This window comes from Plasmodium relictum (genome assembly GCF_900005765.1).
Source record: "Plasmodium relictum strain SGS1 genome assembly, chromosome: 7".
In the NCBI taxonomy this organism is placed as follows: Eukaryota; Apicomplexa; class Aconoidasida; order Haemosporida; family Plasmodiidae; genus Plasmodium; species Plasmodium relictum.
Genome location: NC_041685.1, coordinates 698,945 through 721,351, shown reverse-complemented (window position 1 = coordinate 721,351; position 22,407 = coordinate 698,945). Strand labels below are relative to the sequence as shown.

General features: G+C 17.0%; 8 protein-coding genes across 8 annotated transcripts; 3 read left to right on the top strand and 5 right to left on the bottom strand.

The window, feature by feature from the left end:
• Positions 1 to 13: 13 nt before the first annotated feature.
• Positions 14 to 1,018, bottom strand: PRELSG_0718700 (conserved Plasmodium protein, unknown function; the record flags this gene model as incomplete). The annotated part of the gene is made up of 4 exons (XM_028675884.1): positions 14 to 64; positions 225 to 406; positions 492 to 566; positions 685 to 1,018. The coding sequence occupies 4 exons, from the start codon at positions 1,016 to 1,018 to the stop codon at positions 14 to 16; spliced, it is 642 nt and encodes a 213-aa protein (XP_028532429.1).
• Positions 1,019 to 1,652: 634 nt separating this feature from the next.
• Positions 1,653 to 4,793, top strand: PRELSG_0718600 (hypothetical protein; the record flags this gene model as incomplete). Its single annotated transcript, XM_028675883.1, has 4 exons — positions 1,653 to 2,001; positions 2,171 to 4,417; positions 4,602 to 4,635; positions 4,715 to 4,793. 4 exons carry the CDS (start codon positions 1,653 to 1,655, stop codon positions 4,791 to 4,793), a joined length of 2,709 nt encoding a protein of 902 aa, XP_028532428.1.
• Positions 4,794 to 5,876: 1,083 nt separating this feature from the next.
• Positions 5,877 to 7,067, top strand: PRELSG_0718500 (ubiquitin-conjugating enzyme, putative; the record flags this gene model as incomplete). The annotated part of the gene is made up of 6 exons (XM_028675882.1): positions 5,877 to 5,919; positions 6,032 to 6,139; positions 6,231 to 6,323; positions 6,413 to 6,457; positions 6,565 to 6,701; positions 7,002 to 7,067. 6 exons carry the CDS (start codon positions 5,877 to 5,879, stop codon positions 7,065 to 7,067), a joined length of 492 nt encoding a protein of 163 aa, XP_028532427.1.
• Positions 7,068 to 7,273: 206 nt separating this feature from the next.
• Positions 7,274 to 9,035, bottom strand: PRP24 (U4/U6 snRNA-associated-splicing factor, putative; the record flags this gene model as incomplete). Its single annotated transcript, XM_028675881.1, has 2 exons — positions 7,274 to 7,961; positions 8,083 to 9,035. 2 exons carry the CDS (start codon positions 9,033 to 9,035, stop codon positions 7,274 to 7,276), a joined length of 1,641 nt encoding a protein of 546 aa, XP_028532426.1.
• An 857-nt stretch (positions 9,036 to 9,892) lies between these two features.
• Positions 9,893 to 11,425, top strand: PRELSG_0718300 (inosine-5'-monophosphate dehydrogenase, putative; the record flags this gene model as incomplete). Its single annotated transcript, XM_028675880.1, has 1 exon — positions 9,893 to 11,425. One exon carries the CDS (start codon positions 9,893 to 9,895, stop codon positions 11,423 to 11,425), a length of 1,533 nt encoding a protein of 510 aa, XP_028532425.1.
• Positions 11,426 to 13,042: 1,617 nt separating this feature from the next.
• Positions 13,043 to 14,497, bottom strand: PRELSG_0718200 (conserved Plasmodium protein, unknown function; the record flags this gene model as incomplete). The annotated part of the gene is made up of 1 exon (XM_028675879.1): positions 13,043 to 14,497. The coding sequence occupies one exon, from the start codon at positions 14,495 to 14,497 to the stop codon at positions 13,043 to 13,045; it is 1,455 nt and encodes a 484-aa protein (XP_028532424.1).
• A 1,555-nt stretch (positions 14,498 to 16,052) lies between these two features.
• On the bottom strand, positions 16,053 to 19,895 carry PRELSG_0718100 (conserved Plasmodium protein, unknown function; the record flags this gene model as incomplete). The annotated part of the gene is made up of 1 exon (XM_028675877.1): positions 16,053 to 19,895. One exon carries the CDS (start codon positions 19,893 to 19,895, stop codon positions 16,053 to 16,055), a length of 3,843 nt encoding a protein of 1,280 aa, XP_028532423.1.
• Positions 19,896 to 20,530: 635 nt separating this feature from the next.
• PRELSG_0718000 (ADP-ribosylation factor, putative) lies at positions 20,531 to 21,603 on the bottom strand (the record flags this gene model as incomplete). The annotated part of the gene is made up of 5 exons (XM_028675876.1): positions 20,531 to 20,636; positions 20,737 to 20,884; positions 21,065 to 21,140; positions 21,277 to 21,353; positions 21,441 to 21,603. 5 exons carry the CDS (start codon positions 21,601 to 21,603, stop codon positions 20,531 to 20,533), a joined length of 570 nt encoding a protein of 189 aa, XP_028532422.1.
• Positions 21,604 to 22,407: the final 804 nt, after the last annotated feature.

The following is a 22,407-nucleotide window of genomic DNA, read 5'->3' as shown; positions in this document are numbered from 1 at the left end:
TTTTTTTTTTTTTTTATTTTAACTGGATAAATATCCATGGAATTTTTTGTTTATTTGAATTATCCTAAAAAGAGGAAAAAAACAAAAAAACAAAATAATAAACTAATATATAACATAAATTATATATAAAAAAGTATTATTGATATTTATAATATGAAATATTAATATATCAAAAATATATAGATAAAAAATATATAAACTCTTTTTTTTTTTTATGTTTTTACGTTAAATATGGCGTTTTCAAGTAGTATATTTATATTATGATCAAAAAAGACAATATCTCCAATGACTTTATTAAATTTTATTTTGCCATTCTTCTTATTTTTTATGTAAATTTCAATTTTAGATTTTTCATTATATATTTGTGAAATTTGTTTATGAAGAATATTCTTTTTCTTATACTTTCCTAATGTAAAAAAGAAAATAATAATAATAATAATAATAATAATAATAATAATTGTACTAAAATTATAATAATTAAAAAAAAAAACCTGTATATTTTTTAATAAAATAATTAATTCTGTATTCAACTACTTTCTTTTTTGTATTTAACTCTCTTAAAATACCTAAAACGTATAAAAAAATTCCTATAATTTAATTTCATATAGATAGACAATGTAATTCTTCATCATAAATGTTTAATTTATTTTTAAATTTATTAAAAAAAAAAAAAAATAGTAGTACTTTGCTTAATATTTTTTTGATAGATGCTTTTAGTTAAACATAAATTGGTGTTATTTGTTTTGGGTTGTATACAGTAAGGCAAATAGTATTTTACATAATTTATATTATTTAATTTTTTATAATTAATTTTTGTGTGTATTATTATTTTAATCTGTTTGTCAATTAAATTCTCTTCATATTTATCTAAGGAATTCGTTTTTCTTTGAGAATTTAATATAACATTATTAATATCACATAATAAATGCTTTCTCTTATCAAAGTTTTTTTCTATTTCCTCTAAAACACATTTCATATCAAAATTTTCACTAAATAAATTTATTTTATCATAATTCATTTTTAATTTTGTATTATTATTTACATAAATTTTTATCTTTACTAAAAAAAAAATAATTTTAAACTACAAAGGCATAAGCTTATGTAACAATTAAATTAAAAGGTAGAAAAAAAAAATTAAACAGTATTTTAAAAGATAACATATTTAATATATTAAAATACTTAGACATTATTTTTTTTTTTTTTAAATTTATATCATTTATTTTATTCTATATTTGTACCTAATTTTTATTTTTTTTTAATTTGAGAAAATTATTATATACAACATTAAAAAAAAAAAAAAAAAAAAAGAATTTATTTTAAAACAGTGAGCATTCTATATAATAATAAAACTATTTCAATTATTATAGTGTTTGCTATTTGATTATATTTTTATTATTTCTTTATTTATATATTTAATATTATTTTTTTTTGTAATTTTAATAATCATATTTACTTGTATATTAATTTTATTTTGTTAATTTTTTGCAAATTAAATTTTTGTTTTCTATGTTTGTATGTAAAATTTATTTCCATATTCTTTATGTTATTTTTTTTTTTATTATTTTTTTTTTTTTTAATCTTTTTAGTTTATTTTTTTTGTATCCTAATTTTCATTTTCATTTTATTTCTCTTAATTTTAAGTTTTCTTTAGTATGATTTTTAGTGTTTATTGTTTGTTAAAATTAGAAAATGCTGTTGAAAAAAAGATTTGTGAAATTGAAAATGAAATGCAAAATATTTTTTCCTTTTTAAATGTTAATAATAAATTATACAGCTCTTGCTTGTCATACAAGAAAAATTCTTTGACAAAAAAACCAGCATTCTACTTAAATAGATATAGAAAGGATAAAAAGAAAAATAATCAAAGACAGAAAAATCTAGTAATACATAGTTTTCTCATTAAAAAAAAAACTCAATTAAAAAAAGAATATGCAAATAAAAAAAAACTAATAAAAGAAGAAAAAAATATAAATAAAAATTTGACCATTATTCAAAATAGAAGTAAGAGAATAAATATATCTATATCATGTATACACATATTTCTTTGTATTATGTTTAAAAATATATTTTTTATTAAAATAGTATTATTTTTGTATCTAATAATACATATTTTCATTTATTAAAAGCATAATATATATATATATAATTTTTTTTTTTTTTTTTTTTGAAGTATCAAGCTGTATATATAATATATATGATGAAAGAGAGATAAAAGTGAAGTGTAAGAAGAAAAAAAAATGTAATCATTCTGTTAAATTAATAAGAGAAATAAATTTAAAAAATAAGAATTGTGTGTTATCCTTAGCTCAAAGCAAAGATATGAATTATTTATTGGCTGGTTTAGATAATGGTACTTTGTATATTTATGATTTTTCAAAGGAAGATATTAATAACAATCATAATAAAAATGTGATGACATATAGTAATTTCAATAAAAATTATAATGATAATTTTTTACTTATTCATGATGGTGCTATTATAAATATTCAGTTTTCTAATACAAATGAAAAATTTTTTTTTACTGTTGGTATAGATAAAAAAATTAAGATATGGAAAATTAATAAAAATATATGCTTTAAAGATATTGAAGAAGTAAGTAAAGTAAATTTAAAATTTGTTTGCGAAATGAAATTTAATTATCATATTACCAATTGCATTTTTCATTCAAATATAAAAGATACCCTAATAATAGGTTTTATTAATGGTATTATAAAAATAGTAAAATTAGCAAAAAATTATGAAGAGAAATTTAAGTCAAATATTATAGAAATAGAAAAGAAGAAAAATATTTATTTTAACGATTACATGAACAATCCAATCATTAATTCAAATAAGAGTTTCTTTAATTATTTCACTGAAAATTCTTTTAATAATTCTCATAATAATAATTTTTTTAATAATTCAAATAATAATTGTTGTAATAACAAAAAGAATGTTTTTAGAAAGTCATATAATAAAAATTTTTTTGAAACAAATTTTTTAGAAAATATGAGTAATTTAAAAAAGAAAAAAAAAAAAATTTATGAATTAAGTGTTACTAAGCAAATAAGAACAAAATTTCCTATATGTGCTTTGGCTGTGTCAATATATAAAAATTTATTATTTGTTGGTATGTGTAATGGAATAGTGAATATTTATACAAATAATTATGAATTTAAAAAAGAGTTAATATGCAGAAGTAAAAAAGGAATTTATTCAAAGGGAAAACAAGTAAGTAGTATAAAGTTTAATGAAAATTTAAATTTAATTATTGTTACAACTCTAGACAATAGAATTAGAATTTTTGATAAAAAAAAATTATTTTTAATATATAAATTAAAAGGCTATAATAATTGTTCTTTATCCTTTGAATCAAAAATTTTTGTAAGTGTAATTAATTCAAGAAAAAATAACAACAAAAATTATGATATATATAAAAAAATATATAATAAAAATTACAAAGCTTATGAGCAAATATATAACAAAGAAAAAAAAAAAAAATATTATAAAGTAAATTCTTCCTTCCTTCGATTTAATACTATTAATACAAATAAGAATATTGAAAATAATGATTTAGTAGATTTCACAAAATCAAACAACTTTAAAAAAAATTTTAAAATAATTTCACCAAGCGATAGTGGTAAAATATATATGTGGAATTTTTCTTTATCTTTAGAAAAGGACAATACAATTCCTACATTAGGATCGCAATACATTTATTCAAAGAATTCCATGAATTTTTTTTGTCATAACTTAAAAAAAAAAAATAGTAGACAACAGTATTTTATGCATAATAAAGATATCAGTGTAAGAACTAATAATTCTAAAGAAAAATTTGCCAATAATATTCAAATAAGAAGCAATCATCTACAAGAGTATATGCAAAATCATACCAGTAGTAATATTCACTTCAGTAGTACACAAGCAATATTAAAAAAAAAAAAGAGCATAAATAAGAATAATTTTTTTCAAAAAATCAAAAAAAATTTCTTTAAAAAATCCTCTTCGCTTAATTCAAAAAAAAAAGAACAAATTAATTTTAATAATATCATAAAATTTCATAAATATACAAATGGTGAAGGTTATCATTTTTCAATAAGTAAATTAATCGATAAACATAAAAGAAAAAAAAAAAAAAAAATTAAATCATTAAATAATTTAGATTATTTTATTTCTCATGAAAACAAAAAAATATCAGCTTCTTATATTTCTAATGAATTTTTTTATATTCAAAATAATTCTAATGAAAAAAAAAGTCTATATGAAAAAAGAGTAGACAACTCAAAAATAAATTTCTTACAAAAAATTAAAAACACTTTAAAAAATAAAAAAAAAAATAATACAAATAAATATTCATTATTTAAAAAATATGAACACAGTTTTCATGATAATATTTCTTGTTGTAAAACATCTTGTTCAAAAAATATGTCTTTTCAAAGTAATAAAATTAAAAGAAATAATTTGTTACATTTTTTTTTTCTTTATGTATAATATAAATATTACATTAATTTGCATATTTTTAAATACTTTAATAATCTAAAAAGTAATAATTTTAATGAAAATATTTTTTTATTTTTAGTAATTTATTTTTTCAATTTAGTTTTTTTTTTTTTTTTTTATAGAAAATAATAATGAAAATAGCATTTCAAAAGATATGTAAGTTCATATATATTTATTTATAAATATTTAGATATATTTATATAAATATTGACTAATTTTTTTTTTTTTTTTCTAGGCATTTACAAAAACATTTCTTAATTATTACAGCAAATGGTAATTGTATTAAAATTTTTATGTGTTATGAAAAAAGTTAATATATTTTTTCATTTTTGTTTTTTTTTTGTGTATTTATTTTATATTATTTTTTATTTCCTTTTCTGTTCCTTTTTGTTTATTGATAAAAAATATAATACCCTTTTTTTTTTGTCTTTAAAATTAATTTTTAATTTGATATTTTCTTTTTTTTTTTTTTTTTTTGTTTTCATGTTGTATTAATTTTAATTTTTATTACCTCTATGTACATTTTTGTAATTCAAGTGCTTTTAAAAAAAAGTATATTTATTTTCATAAAGAATATTTATTTTAACAAAAAAAAAAAAAAAAAGAGAAAGTATAGTTTTATGTGACATATTAAAGAAATATATAGAAAATTTTTAAACAAAAAATCATCCCTAAAGAATTAAAAAAATTGTCTAAAAGTTATGTAATTAAAAATAGCAATATTAAGAAATATCAGTATAAGGTGATAAAAATTCTTATTGTGTTTCATAAAAAAAAAAAATTCTTTTTTAAATATCAGATTAATATATATAAATAAGAATATACTTTTTTTTAAAATTTAATGTTTCTTTTTCCATAAGTCTTCTATTTAATAAATCATAAATTATTTTTATTTTAAAAATAAAAAAGAAAAGAATTTCACAATATGGATAATAATTTACATACTAACAATAAACTAAAAAAAAAAAAGAAAATTACCGTTATTTTTTTTAGTTTATAAAAACTAAAATAAATAAAAAAAAAAAAAAGTACAAGTAACAAGGTAAAAAAAAAAGTTAATATTAATAATAGTAAAAATACGAAATATATAAGAACAGAAGAAATGTAAATTAAAAAATAAAAAAAAATTTATGAGAAAAAAAAAGCAAAGTTGGACACTTTTCATTTGATTTTGTTTTTTAGAAAATTATATTTTTTTTCAAAAATTTATATATATATATATATATATATATATAATTGAATTTTAATAATATAAAAAAAAATTTTAAAAAAAATTTTTAATAAATTGAGTATAGTTCAACTAAAATTTTTTTCTGAAAAATATTTAAAATTAAAAAAAAGAAAGTATACTAAATTTTTTTTCGTGTTTTTTTTTTTTTAATCCGTTAAAAATCAAAATGGCGAATATAGCCAGAGAGCTCCTAAAAAAGCAATTTCTTGGTATTTTTATATTTTAACTAAAAAGGAAATATATATATATATATATATATATATATTTATTTATTATATTAACGTAATATATTTATGTATATATATATATGTGTAATAATAGAGTTAACACGGGATCATAATGCTGGTTTTTCTGTTGGGTTAGTTGATGAATCCAATTTCTTTGAATGGAACGTTTGTTTCGAAGGTCCTAAAAATACATTGTATGAGGGTTAGTATTTTAAAATTATATAGTTTATATATGAGATCTTAAAATTAGGAATAAAAATAAACTAGTATATATATATATATATTTTTTATAGGAGGTATATATAATGCAACTCTTTCGTTTCCATCAGATTTTCCAAATCATCCACCTCAAATGAAATTTACCCAAGAAATGTGGCATCCAAATGGTTTGAAATTTTTTTTAATTAAATAAATTATATTTCATATATATATATATATATATATATATATATATTTAAATTTTTTGTTTATTCAGTTTTTCCTGATGGAAGAGTTTGTATTAGTATATTGCACCCTCCTGGTAAATAAAAAAAAAAATTAAATATACAAAGTATATAATATACAAATAAAAAAAAATATATGCAATTGCTTTATTTAAATAATTTTTTTTTTTTTTTGTTTGAAAAGGAGTTGATATTTATAATGAACAAGAAAAACCTGAAGAAAGATGGAGACCAATATGGTCAGTAGAAGGAATTTTAGTTAGCGTAATTTCTATGTTAAATGAACCAAATTTAGAATCACCTGCTAATGTTGATGCAGCGGTACTTTATAATTTTATTATTTTATAGGAGAAATTATGATTCCTTATATTTATTTTTATTTTCTATAATAGATATTTATTTTCCATATAAATTTCTTATTATTTATTAGGAATTCTTTTTGTTCATCAAGATAAATTATATATATTTTACATTTTTACATATTTAAAATTTTTTTATATAATTTATTTTCTCACATATGAATTATAAAATATATTTCTAAAAAATATTTATGAATAAAATATATACATAATATATGTATATATATATATATATATATATACATATTTTTTTTTTTTTTAGGTACAATTAAAAAATAATCTACATGAATATAAAAGTAAAGTCAGAGCTCTAGCAAGAATGTGCTAACAAAAAAAAAAAAAAAATAAAAATAAAAATAAAAAAAAATAAAAAGAATAAAAAATAAAAAAAATAAAATTAAAAATTATTAAAAATATGTTTAAAATTTTATTCTTTAAAGTTATATATATATATATATATATATATATATATATATATATATATATGTAAAATTTTTAAGTAGAATAAACTTTTAATAAATTAAAAAAAAATTATTATTTTAAAAAAAGCTTTCTGAAATCTTCATTTGTCATAGAACCAGTTGTATGATCACATCTTTTTTCAATCATTTCTTCTACTATATGTTCGGTGTTTTTACTTAAATTTATTCTTTTTTTCTCATAAAAATAATTTTCGTTTCTATAGTTATTTTTTTTTTTTTTTCTATCATTGAATGAATTTTTATCAAAGTCTGATAATCTCTTATCTTCTGAATAATTTTTATTTTTATTAGTTAAGAATTTCGATATTAAAATATTTCTACCATCTAATATTGAATCATTTAATATTAAAGAGGATGTTGCATCATTGGGATTTTTAAAAGTAATATAAGCAAATCCCTTATTTCTTTTTATATTGTTTTCAGAAATTTTTTTACTTAGATATATATTTTTTATTTCTCCAATTTGCTCAAAAAAGCTTTGTAATTTATGTTTTCTTGTATTAAAGTGCAAATTTTTCACTAAAATTGTACAACTATTTTCTTCTCTTTTTTTCTCTTCTTTTATTTTTCTCGTTTTTTCTTTATTTAATTTTATTTTGTCTAAATCTAATAAATTTTTTTTCTTAATTATAGGTATAGAATAGTTTAAATTGAATTCCAAATCTTTGGATTCATACATTTTAATATTTTCTACACATTTAACTACATCATCATTATTTTCTAATTCAATATAACCATGTCTGCAAATTTAAAAATATATATATATATATATATATATATAATATTATATTTTTTTATGGGAATATACATAAAAAATTGATAATATAAAAATAGAAATTTTTTATTTTTTATTTTGATTACTTATTTGTGCTGTCACCAAGAAGTCTAATATCTCTAATGGATATTAGATGAATAGAAAAAAATTTGGATATTTCTTCTATTATATCTAAATCATTTTCATTATCACATCTAGTGAACTTAATAAAAACTTTATTTTCTTCATATAATGATTTCTGCGGTTTTGAAATACACGTAAAAAGATCAACATCTTTTATATTAAATTTTTTAAAACTTTCAACATTACTGTGTTCTAATGTATTTAAGAATTTTGTTGCATTTTCATTGTTATCAAATTCAATGTATGCAAACTTTCTTAATTTACCTTTAGAATCATAAATTATTCTTGTATCTACATAACCAGGAATTTTTGAAAAAAAATTCATTAAATCTTCTTTCTTTATATTTTCAGTTATATTTTTAACATACAATTTATTTTCTTCTAATAATGATATATTGTTTAATAATAAGCTCTTATCTTGTGAACTCTCAATTAAATAATGTTTAGGCTTTTTTTCTTCACTATTAGTTCTATATTCCCCTTCAATAAATTCATTAGCTTTTGTTATATTTTTGTTGCAACTTACTTCAAACTCATTTCTTTTAATATCTTTGTTATTTGATTTATTTTCATATTTTATATTGCTTTTGTTGTTTATATTATCATCATTATCATTTTTTTTTTTTTTTTTTTTATTATTTGCATTAATGCTACTATGCTTCTTTTTTTTTAATTTATTTTCCTTAGTGTCATTTTTTTTAACCTGCATATCAATTTCAAGTTTAGAAGGAGAATTATTTCCTTTTTTATTGTTCGTTTTTTTTATGTATTCTTTTTCATTTGGCGCTTTTTCTATCTTTTCATTATTTGATATTATATCATTCTTTTTTGTAACGTTTAACGAATAGTTTTCCTTTTCTTCATTCTCATTATTGTTGCTTATTTTTCTTCTTTTCTCATTTGAATGTTTATGCATAATTAAAAACTAAAAGATAATTACATACATTCATAAATATACAAACATGTATATATCAGTAATGTAAAAATAGATATATATATTATTTTTTTATATTTTTAATTTTTAAAAAATTAAAATTTAAGATATATACAGTAAACAAAAAAAAAAAATTTAACATTTATATACGTATATTTAAAAAATGATAACAAAAAATATTAAAATAAAATTATAATTCATAAATTAATTTTATCATATTATTTATTACTAAAAATACGTTAAAAAAAATATATATATATATATATGCAGAAGAAAGAAAATTACTAATAAATTTAAGATTACGTTAAATTCTTCACACAAAATTTTAATTTTTTTTTTTTATTACATTAAAATTGGATAAATCAATCCAAAAAAAGAAGAAAAAAAAATTAAAACATATTTTTCTATTACAACATCATTTTTAAAATTAAATATTTTTTATTATTTTAAAATCATAATAGAAGATTAATAACAAAAATGATGAGATTTATTTAAAAAATTATAAATAATTGTTTTATCTTTTAAAAATTACAATAAAATTATGAACTTAGATTATTTGTTTAAATACTTTTTATTATTTTATGTATTATAATTTTTAAAGCAAAAGCTGTTTCCTTAAAATTAAAATAATATAAAGAAATTTAATATTAAATTTATTTTTAATAATAAAAACATTAGGAAAAAATTGTTCTTAATTAATTAATAATTCATTAAAAAAAAAAAAAAAATATAAACATCATAAAATTTATATATATATATATATATATATAGTTGAAAATTTATAAAATATATATATAATATTTTCATATTTGTTTTTTTTCCTTATTGTCTATTTTAAAATGGCAAATGGATGGAATGCTAAGCAAATTTTTGGAGATGTTATGTCTTATACATATGATGATATAATATGTATGCCTGGATATATTGATTTTACATTAAGTGAAATAGATCTATGTAATAATTTAACCAGCAATATTTCTCTTAAAACTCCAATAATATCATCACCAATGGATACAGTAACTGAACACAAAATGTCTATTGCTTTAGCATTAAGTGGTGGATTAGGTCTTATACACAACAATATGAGTATTGAAAATCAAATTGAAGAAGTTAAAAAAGTGAAAAGATTTGAAAATGGTTTTATTTTTGATCCTTATACATTTTCACCAGAAAATACAATAGCAGATGTTCTGGAAACAAAAAAAAGAGTTGGATATAAATCTTATCCAATAACAATTGATGGAAAAGTTGGTTCTAAACTAGTGGGGATAATTACAGGTGTTGATTATCTTTATTTAACAAATAAAAGTAAAAAAATTGGTGATATTATGACTACTGATGTAGTGACGGGAAATTATCCAATAAATTTAACTGATGCTAATAAAGTTCTTTGTGAAGAAAAAAAAAGTGTACTTCCAATTGTTAACAATAATTATGAATTAATAGCCCTTGTATGTAGAAATGATATGCATAAAAATAAAATTTTTCCATACGCTTCTAAAAGTAAAAATAAACAGCTAATTGTTGGTGCTGCTATATCAACAAGAGAAGACGATTTAGAAAGAGCAAATCAATTAATAAAAAATATGATAGACGTTATTTGCATTGATTCCTCACAAGGTAATAGTATATACCAAATAGATACAATTAAAAAAATTAAATCAGCTTATCCTGAAGTACCAATTATAGGAGGAAATGTTGTTACTAGTGAGCAAGCCAAAAATTTAATTGATGCTGGTGCCGATATTTTGCGTATCGGAATGGGGAGTGGCTCTATTTGTACTACACAAGATGTTTGTGCAGTTGGAAGAGCACAAGGAACTGCTGTATATCATGTAAGTAATTATGCACACACAAGAAATATTAAAACAATAGCTGATGGTGGTATAAAAAATTCTGGTAATATTGTCAAAGCATTGTCATTAGGTGCTGACTTCGTCATGCTAGGGAATTTATTAGCTGCAACAGAAGAAAGCTGTAGTGACTATTATTTTGAAAACAACGTTCGTTTAAAAATTTATAGAGGTATGGGTAGTATGGAAGCTATGTATAACAAAAATTTTAATTCAAAAAGTAGGTATTTGGTAGAAGACAAAAGAAATGGAACATTAGATGATCAGAATGAAGAAATAAAAGTATCTCAAGGAGTTTCAGCTAGCTTAGTTGATAAAGGATCAGTTCTAAATTTAATTCCTCATCTTGTAAAGGCTGTTAAACATGGGTTCCAAAGCATGGGAGTAAAAAATATACAAGAATTGCATAGAAAGTTATATTCAGGAGATTTGAAATTTGATGTAAGATCTTTCAATACTATAAAGGAAGGAAAAATAAGTGATAATTTAATATTCAGCAATAATAAGTTTACTTCATAAATAATGTAAAGAAAAAAATAATAATAACGTATTCTAATAAATATTCGAGAAAATAAAACAAAAAAAAAAAAAAAAAAAATAGATATAGTAAGTAAAAAAATTAAAATAATATGTAAAATTACAAAATTTTTAAACTTATTTGTTTATAGAAGTAAATATATATTAATTTCTATTCCTAATTTTTTATTGAATTTGTCTAATTTTTTAAATTTCTGTTTAATTTATTAGAAAAAAAAAAAAAATTAAAAACAAAAAAAATAAATAAATAAAATAAAATAAAACAAAGTTAATATAAATAATTTCAATATATTTTATTTATATAATCATTAGTCATATTAATTAAATAAAACTTTTTATTTTAGTAATTTTTATATTTTAGTTGATGCATGTACTGTTAATTTTAAATTTACAGATTATTTTTATTTATAAAATTTTAAATTAAAATAGAAAATACATTATGTTCATTTGAATTATTATTTTTATTTTATTTTTTAAATATATTTTACTTTTAAACATGTTGATATATATTATTTCACATATAATATTTGGTCTTAATTTTTTATTCTTCAACTCATGGATAATGTTATTGTTATAAGTTAATTATAATATTTCACTGAAATTTATAGTAATTATAAAAAGTAAATACATATTTTTATTTGATTAATAAGAATAAGAAATAATAGCTTTCAAAAATTGAAACATTAAATGTTTTAAATTATTAAAAAGAATATTGTTTTTCATTTTTTTCTTTTTTTTTTAGTTCAAATAACAAGAAATTTTTTTTATTAAAATAAACAGATAAAATTTCTCTTAATAGAAAACATAAATTTTTTTAAAATTGAAATATACTTATTTTTAGTTTTTATTTTTAATGCTTCCTTCTATTTTTATCAAAAAATAATTCTAAAATTATTATAAAAAAATAATTAGATACTATTACACTTTCAAAGAATATTTATACACATTATATGTGTTTCTTCTTTATATAATATTTTAATATGTATTATTAATATAATTTCTAAAGATAATATTTTTATATAAATTATTTGAATTTATATTTATTTTAATATTTTGAAGGCAATTTTTAAAATTTAATCAAAATTATATAATAATACACAAAAATGTTAAATTTCTTATAAAAAAAGTTTACAAATTAAATAAAAATTATTTTAATAAATCACAATAAAAGCATTTTAAATATTTGTAAACCATTTAAAATAAAGAAAAAAAAAAAGGAAAAACAAATAAATGTTTATAATTTTGCTTGATACTATTACAGTTGCATATTTTAATTTTTGTAAGAACAAAACAATATATATATAGAAATACTATTTATGCAAATATATTACATGATATAATTTTATTAGATAATAAAAAAACAGAAGAGATAAATAAAGCATATCATAATTAAATAATGCGCAATAAAATAAAAAATATAAAAATTATTCATAATAATGGTTTTTAGACTTTCAAAAAAAAGAAAAAAAAAAAAAAGAAAACAAAGTGTAATAAAATATATATGTATATATAATTAAAATTATAACAAAAAAAAAAAAAAAGAAAAAATACTATATTGATTGTTTAATTTTATCTATTCGTATTTTTTATTATATAAAATTAATGATTAACTTCTATCATTTTATTCACCCATATATTAACATAACTTACTAATTTTTCATAATATTTTTCATCATATTTATAATATAATGAATTAGAGGGGAAAAATATAGAATTTTCATTTTTTTTATCAGAAGTTCTATCAAAATAATTCATAAAATTTGAAATTATATGCTCATACATCATATTAATGTTTTTTTTATTTATAATTATTATTTTCTTTAATGTATGATTATCAATAAACATATTAAATAATGACCAAACTTTTTTAAAAAAAGAAGGAACATTTATAATATATATTCTATATAAAACATCGGTGTAAAATTCATTAAATATGTTAATAATTTTTTTTATACAATCAACACTAATCATATTATTTAAATCGAATTTTAAGCAATCTACAACTATCACAAGTTGTAAAGTGGATTCATCAAATTCTGCATTTCCCGAATTATCTGAGTTATTTTTCTGATAACATTTTTTATAATCAATACTATTCATACACATATCAACATGATACACTAACATTAAGATTAATTCATCTTCTCGTATATCTAATTTTTCTTGTATCTTGATATATAATAATGGTCTTGATTTTAAATCATAACCACATCGAAAAATATTCATTTTCATCAAACTATTTCTTAAGTTTTTAGGATTTACAAAAATATTATTATCATTATTAATTAAATTACATGATTTATTTAAACTATCTTGCTTATTATTAAAATGAATAATGCTCATTTGTCTCCATAATATACACTTAATTATTTTATTTAAAGTTTTTAGCATATTATAATTATATGTATCTAAGAAACGTATAATTGTTGTATCATTAAAAAAATATAAATCACTATAATATATATTTAAATTTTTTTTTTTATCATATTGTTCATTATTTGAAAAAAAATTTCCTAACCAGTTTACACTATTTTTTATTTCATTATATGTGTCTTCTATTTTATTTCCTAATGATATACCTAAATCATTATTTAATATATCATATGACTTTTTGTTTTTGTCTTTATTTTTAGTATTATTATCTTCTATTTTAATATTTTCATTTCCTGTTTTAATGTTTGTATCTACTGAATTATTACTATTACTATTATTGATATTCATCCGATTAATGTGATTTTTAAATGCAATATTATACAATTCCTTTTTTATTTTAAAAAATATATCAATTTCTTCTTTTTTTCTACTACGTAAAGCATTATTCATATCATTCAAACTATCATTAACAAAAAATTCTATTTTCTCATTTTTTATTTTAAAAAAATCTGGTCTTTGTAAAATATCTACTCCTATATAATTATACTTTTCTGTATCGTTCATATAATCAATATCATAATCTAAAAAATTATCTAAATTTAAATTAGTTTTATTTTCATTATCTTTAACATTGTCATCATTATTATTTTCAATGGATATAAAACTTTCATTATCACTCATTTTTTTAAAAGTGGAAAAGTAAAATAAAAAGAAAATAGAAAAAGGAGAAAAAAATAAAAAGAAAAAATAATAGAAAAAATAATAAAAAAAAAAAAAAATCAAATATGATGTTATAAATAAAATTAACTTAGTATTACAAATATTTATTATTGTATTTTCTTATTACTTTGATATATGGCATTTTTATTTGTAATACATAAAAATGTTTCATTATTATTATTATTAACTTCTATTATAAATATTTTTCTATTTTTCTTTTTTCTACCTTATTTAATTTTTTTTTTTTCTTTTTTTGTTAAAAAGTCTTGGATTATATTACAAGTATGAATATTTATGCTTACACATGAAATAATTAACTAAAACAATATTAACAGTACATTTTAAAATTTATATATATATATATATATATATTTTTAATTTAAAAAAAAAAAAGTTTCAGTTATAAATGAAATTTTAAATGTAGTAGTTATCAAATGAAACCTTTATATGAAATTTAAATTAAAATTTTGTAAAGTTTTTTTTTTTTTTTTTTTCATTCATGTTTTTTTTTCATTGCTAAAAAAATTAAGTTCAGAACAAATTTATAAAAAAAAAGAAAAAAAATTTTATTAAAAAAATACGTTTTTTTGTAAGTTATATAGTTTTATTATTTGATATATCTTAATGAAGAAAAAATGGAAATAAAATACATTTAATTTTTTTTTTTAATTATTGTGAAAATTACACACAAAAAAAAAAAAAAAAAAAAATGTGTATTAAGCATAGTATAAAATGAGAAAGTTCTTATATTTATAAAATTAAAAAATTTCTTTTTACATTAAAAAAAAAAAAAAATTATAATAATATAAAAAAAAAGGAAAATTATAAAATAACATTAAAATGATATAATGATAAAATATGTATATATGATGAAAAATAATAATTATAGATAGTAATAAGGAAAAAAAAAAAAATTAATAAAGTCTTCATCCGAATATTTAATTAACGAAATAACATAATAATATTTTTATTAAAATTTCTCACAAAAAGTTGAAGATAAAAAAAAAAAATGATACAGTAGATGTGCTTAGAATGTTTTTCATATATCAATATAATATAGACATATATATTTAAGTATTGGTGATAGTTACTTTTTTTTTTTTTTTTTCATCTTTTAATTTTAGAGTTATTAACTTCTCGTAAAACGAAAAATTGCAATGCAATATAAAAAAATGTTTAAAATATTTAAAAAAGAAATTTAAAGATTGCATAAATAATAGACAAAATTAAATAAATATTTTAAACTTGTAATTTTTAACAATATGATAAGAAAAATAAATATTCAAATAGTAAAATATATGTATATTACTTTTTGTTATATATATGTTATTACTTCTGATTTAAAAAAAAAAATAAATGAATTATTAATATTTATAAAAAAATTACTCCAATTTTTTTTTTTTTTTTTTTGGATATAGACAAATAGTTGATACACAAATAAAACAAAAAAAAAAAAAAAAAGTGTTAATAAAAAAGAGGAAAAAGAAAAGAATGATATAATGAATATTTCAATTTATTAATATGCACTAACATAGAATTTCTTTCTAATATATTTCCAAACATTTATATTACTCATATTATTAAAATTTAAAAAGAAATTTTTATAAATATTATTTTTCAAGTGGTAAGTATCATTATGGACACTTTGAATATTTATTATATATTTAATTATATTAACACACCTATGCATAATGTAGTGGTTATATAAATTACTTTTAACAACAGTTTTAAGAAGACCTAAAAATTCATTCATTTCTTCACCGAATAAATAAATACTATGATAATAATATTTATTTCTATTCATTTTTAAAAAAAACATTTCAGAATTCCATAATATAAAATCAATAATTCGTAAATTAAATATTTCTTGATTTTCTTTGTAATTTTTTAAAAAAATAGTTAGAAAAATTCTAATATCTTTAAAGTTATAGATATAATTATTAACATTTTTATATACTTCATTCCACTTAAAAAAATTATTTTCAGATGATGATAAGTAACTTAGATTTTTCAATTTTTCAGAATTTCCATTTTGACTTTCATGTGCAATGTTATTTTCATTTTTTCTATTTTTATGTTCTTCGTTTTTATCTTCATATATTTTGCTTATTAAATTTTCTTTATATCCTGAAGAATTGAACTGTAATGATAAATCTTCTATCTTCTTATAAATAGAATAAAAGAAAAAATTAATAAACTCTTTAATATGCTCGTTTTCATCTTCTTTTATAAGACTAATAATATTTAAAATATATGTATGGGGATATGTATTAAATTTTTTAATATTATACTTATAGAGAATTTCTAATATTTGTTTCATTCTGCTAGTTAATAATTTCATAACATCATAATTTTCATTTTTCAAATTAATAATATTAGCAATCTTAATAAAAAAAAATATATCATAAATACTTTCTATATTTAATGCGTTAACAAAATTATGTAAAAGAAAAAAGAATTTTTTCCATATACTTATTAAATCTAATGAAAAAAATGAAATATACTTAAATGCTTTTATTACAATATAAATGTCTTCATACAGATAATAAGAATACTGATCAATAAAGGAAAAGATATTCGTGTCTACTAGATCATTTGCTATTTCGGAAACAATACGAATAGCATCAGGATTTTTATAAAATAATATGCTTAATAAATATAAATTATAAATAAATTTTAGTAAATGGACATTCCTAAAATTAACATATATGTGAATATCATGAGTTAAATCATAGAGGAACAAAGAATCCTTAAAAGTTGTTTTATTCAAAATAGAATTCTGTTTAAATAATTTTATATCTTTTTTTTTTTTTAATACTTCTTTTATTATATCATTATTTTCTTTTTCACTCAAATAATTCTTTATATCCTGTTTTTTTTTTGTATGAGCATCATTACTATTGATATTTTGATTACTACTGTCATAATTACCTATATTATTTATATTAATATATTTTTCATCATTGATGCCATATTTATTATTTTCCTTTTTATCACTAGATGCATTATCATTGCAATTGTTAATAGTTTCATTAGTATTACTAATACTGTTTTTATTATCACTCTGGTTTATCATATACTTATATTTTTCTACTTCAAATTCTTTATAATAACTGTTATTTATATTTTTATCTAAAATTAAACTACTTTTTTCATTATTATTAGTTCTTAGTATTGTATATTTTTTATTTCTAAAAAAATTGGAATAATAATTTTCAAAAATTATACCTTTTCTGTAATTATATATGAAAAAAGATAAAATTTTATTTATTTCATAATCTTTTAATAAACTTTTTTTACATAATAATTCTTGTTTACATCGAATCATTATATCCTTATTAGCATTTTTAAATAATTCATAGTTAAATAAAATATTCAATAAATCTTCTATATCAAATAAATTAAAATGATCTATAAATATTTTTATTAAATTAAATACTATTTCATCTCTTTCATTAAATTTAGATATCATCAAATAATGTAGTAATTGCGCTAAAAAATTCATATTTTTTTTTCTTTCAACCATGTTCTTATATTTTAAATAGGAAATATAATTTTCCTTATTTTTTGTTTGTTCTTTTGTTTTTACATCATAAAATAATAAATCAGAAATTTCTTTTTCTTCTAAATTGCTTTCATCTTTTAAGAATTCCAAAATTTGATTTATATCTTTCTCAAAGTAATGGAATAATAATTTAAATGTGTGATTATCCATATATTTATATTTTATTAATAAAGGAAGTAATAATTTAAAATGATTAAAATTAATATTTGATGATTGAACTCCTTTTGTTTTAAAATAATTAAAAATTTGATGTATTATTGATATATTTATTTTTTTATGTACATTATTACTAAAATAAGTGTATTCATTTAAGTAAGCCAATAAAATAATAAATGAATTAATATCAAACATGTGAAATGATTTTGACAAAATTAAAATTAGCAAGTTATATATATTTAAATTAATGTAAAATAGTTTTAAACGATTCATATATTTAATTAGAAAAATTATGTTTTTATCATTCAAAATTAATGTCCTAGTATTTATATATTTTTTTTCATTAAGTACATATAAATAATATTTTAGTAGTTCTTCTAATGCATAAGTTAAATATGCAAATCTTTTATCATATAAATATTCATTTATATTTAGAGTTTTAAATCTATATATATATATAAAAGCATACATAATATTTATTATGTTTAACCTTTTGTTATCTTTGAATATATCTAAAATAGTACCAACATTTTCACTTTTTTTTATTTTCTCATTTATTTGTTTTATTTCTTCATCTAATTGGAACATGTATATATATTTTTTTATTATTAACTTGTTTATATTATCATCTGTTGCACTATTTTTTATTTTTTCACTCACAAATTCATCAAATTCTTTATACTTATCTAATTTCTTTTGTTCATTAAAATTCGTATTAAGATAACTATTAGCAAAATCTTTATTTTTGCTATCTCTATTAATGATCTTATCATTATATTGTTTCTTAATTTCTTCTATCGATTCATTTATGTAATTATCTCTTTCAATATAAAAATCATTTTTTATTTTTTTTAAAAAATCTATACTTTCTAAATTTTCTCTTAGCATTTTATCATTTATATTTTCTTCTTTATTTTCTTCATTTACAGGCATTTCCTTATTTTTTTCACCTCCTATATTTTCATTATCTTCATCATTTACTATATCTTCTCTACCAAAATATTTATCCCTTTTTCCTTTGTAAAATGATCTGGGAAAATCATTTTTATAATTATTTAAAAAATCGTTCATTAAATTAATATCAACACTTTCAACTATATTTTCTTTTTTTTCTTTTAAAGTAAATTTCTTTTTATATTCTATTTTTTCTTCAAGAAATTTTTTTTTCAAAACCCTATCATAGTCATAACTGTACTGCATTGTTATTTTTTCATTTCTATTTCTTTTTTCTTCTTCTATTAATTTTTCCTTTTCTATTTCTTCTTTGCTTTTATCCTTAACTAAATTAGATAAACTTCTAGGATCATTTTCATAATTACAAAAATTTATATCAAGTAAATCTTTTTCAGTAATAGAATTTAATTCTTGTTCTTTTTTTTTTTCTTCTTCCTCTACTTGTTTGTCATCATAATCACATTCATTGAATAATTTATCTAATTCTTTAAAATATTCCTCATATTCATCTTTCACTTTTTTTTTTTTTGCATATTTTCTGATTATTTTCCTTTTGTGTTTATGTTTATAATTAGAAATTTTATTAATTGCGTAACTATAACAGTTACTTTTTACTTTTACACAATAAATATTTAAAACTAACAAAAAAACAATGTAAATAGAAAAATTAATACATTTTTGCATTTCTATTTTTTTTTTTTTTTACTTTATAAATTTGTATTTTCAAATACTTTTCATATAATGCGAAGAATTTATATCACATTTTTAAACAAAAAAAAAAAAAAAAAATGAAAAATACCTTGACACTGTTTTATATTTATTTTATTTTTATTTATTTTTTTTTTTAAAAGGGAACTATTTTTATTTTATTTATTTATTTATTTTTTCTACTACATAAATTATAGTTTCAGAGATATAAAATAAAAATAACATTTTATATATTTTTGCTTTAGGAATGCAAAAGATTAAAATATTAATTACATCGATAACATTAATAATATTATTATAATAATAAAAGCATTTCAATTTTATGTTTTATTTTAATTTTACTTTTTCATTTTTCTTTTACTATATATTTAGACAAAATAATAATTTGTATTGCGAAAAATAAATTTTTTTTTATATATTTTTGATTCATTAATTTATAACTTATTTATTATTTTGTTTAATAACTATTTATTAGGACAATCCTTTAAGATATATATTTTAAGTTTTTAATGAAAAAATTAAATGTAAATAAAAAAAAATTTAATAATTAATAACACAAAAAAAAAAAAAAAAAAAGAGAAATGAAAAGAAAAAATTAAAGATATTTACTTTTAAAAACATATTTTTTTTTTTCTTTTAATCATTAGTTGGTTAAAAAGCCAATTCATTGAAGATTCTATTCCGTATCCCGTTTTAGATGAGCATTCCTCTAAATGGCTTTTAATAAAAAAATATATATATTTTATTATATATAAATGATATATTACATTATTTAAAAAACTTAAATGTCAATAAATATTATACTTATCTTTCTTACCAATTTCTATCAACAATATGGTCTATTTTTAATTCATTTCTAACATGTTCTAAGGGCATACAGTTCTTTTTATCTCTTTTACTTGCTAAAATTAAAAAATCATCTATATGACTAAAATCTTGTAAAGTTTTATAAAATCCCTTTTTGGCTATTATGAAATAAAAAAAATAATAATAAATTAAACGAGAGATATTTAGTATAAAATTTGTTACTATTATTTATCTATTACACATTAATTTTAACTATTATATAAACAATATTTTTAATATATATAAAATTTCTTTTTATTATATATATATATATGTATCATATTTTTTCTCTTAAAAACCTATTTTTAGTCTTCCTGGGTCAGATATATCAATGAAATAAATAACTGCATCAATATCTATCCTATTAATAGATACCTAAAAATTTCCAAAAAGAAATTAAATAAACAAACAAAATATACGTACATATATATAACACAAATTATGATAAAAATGTAAATTTTATTTTTATTTATTTATTTTATTTATTTATTTATTTTTTTTTTTTTTTTACATCATCTTCTATATTATATCTTGAATCCCATATGATGACTGAAAATTCTTCAAAATCGATTTTTTCAACAAAAAGACCTATTTAAAAATTAGATGAGTATTCATTCTTATGAATGTAAAAATTATAAAATAGTACTAAAGAAAAATAAAATAAAGTAAAATAACCTTCTGTTGGTTTTACTTTTAAAAATTTATTGTATAACAAATATTTTACAAAAGTTGTTTTCCCACTCTGAGCTGGACCACAAATTCTTATTTGAAAAATTATTTTTCTATTAAATAATTTATTACAGCAATCTCTAAAAAATGTTATTATTTTATTACCCATTATAATAAAATATATATATATACATATATATATATATATATATAAAGTAAATTATTTTTAGATAAAATATTAAAAAAATATTCAATGATAATAACATCAAACTACTTTAAATTAAATGTATATCTTTTAAATTATATTATTTTATTTTTTTATCTATATTAATTTCTGTTTTTCTATTTTTTTTTTTTTTTTCCTTTTTTCTCCCTTTTTTTATGTATTTTTTTTTGGTTTCATTATTATTTTTTATTTTCTATAAGAGTATTTACATTTTAATTACTCTTATTTTTTATTTATTATATATAAAAAGAAATAAAAAAATAAAAATTAACTTTTACACATTTATAGACATGCGTTATATATCACAAAAAACAGAAAAAAAAAATCTAATAGATTACTTATAAAAAAATGAGTTATAAAAATTATAAAATACTTATGTACATTATTATGATCATAATAATTAATTGTAGAAATACAAATTACTATACATAATTTTAAAAATTATAAGAAAAAAAAGTATGCATATACTCTATATATGATATAAATAATATGTAATCCTTAAGTTAATAGGAAACATTGTACTAATAAAAAAAAAAAAAAGAAAAAAAATTACATATAACCGTATAAAAATAAAATAAAATTTCATCAAAAAAATGCATATTAATGAAATTAGGAAAAAAAGATAAATATTTAAAAAAATTTAGAATTTAAAAAAAAAAATAACTATTAAAAAGAACGAATAACAAATCAAAATATACTACAAATTTAAAAGATAAAAAATATAAGATAAATGAATAAACGTACAAG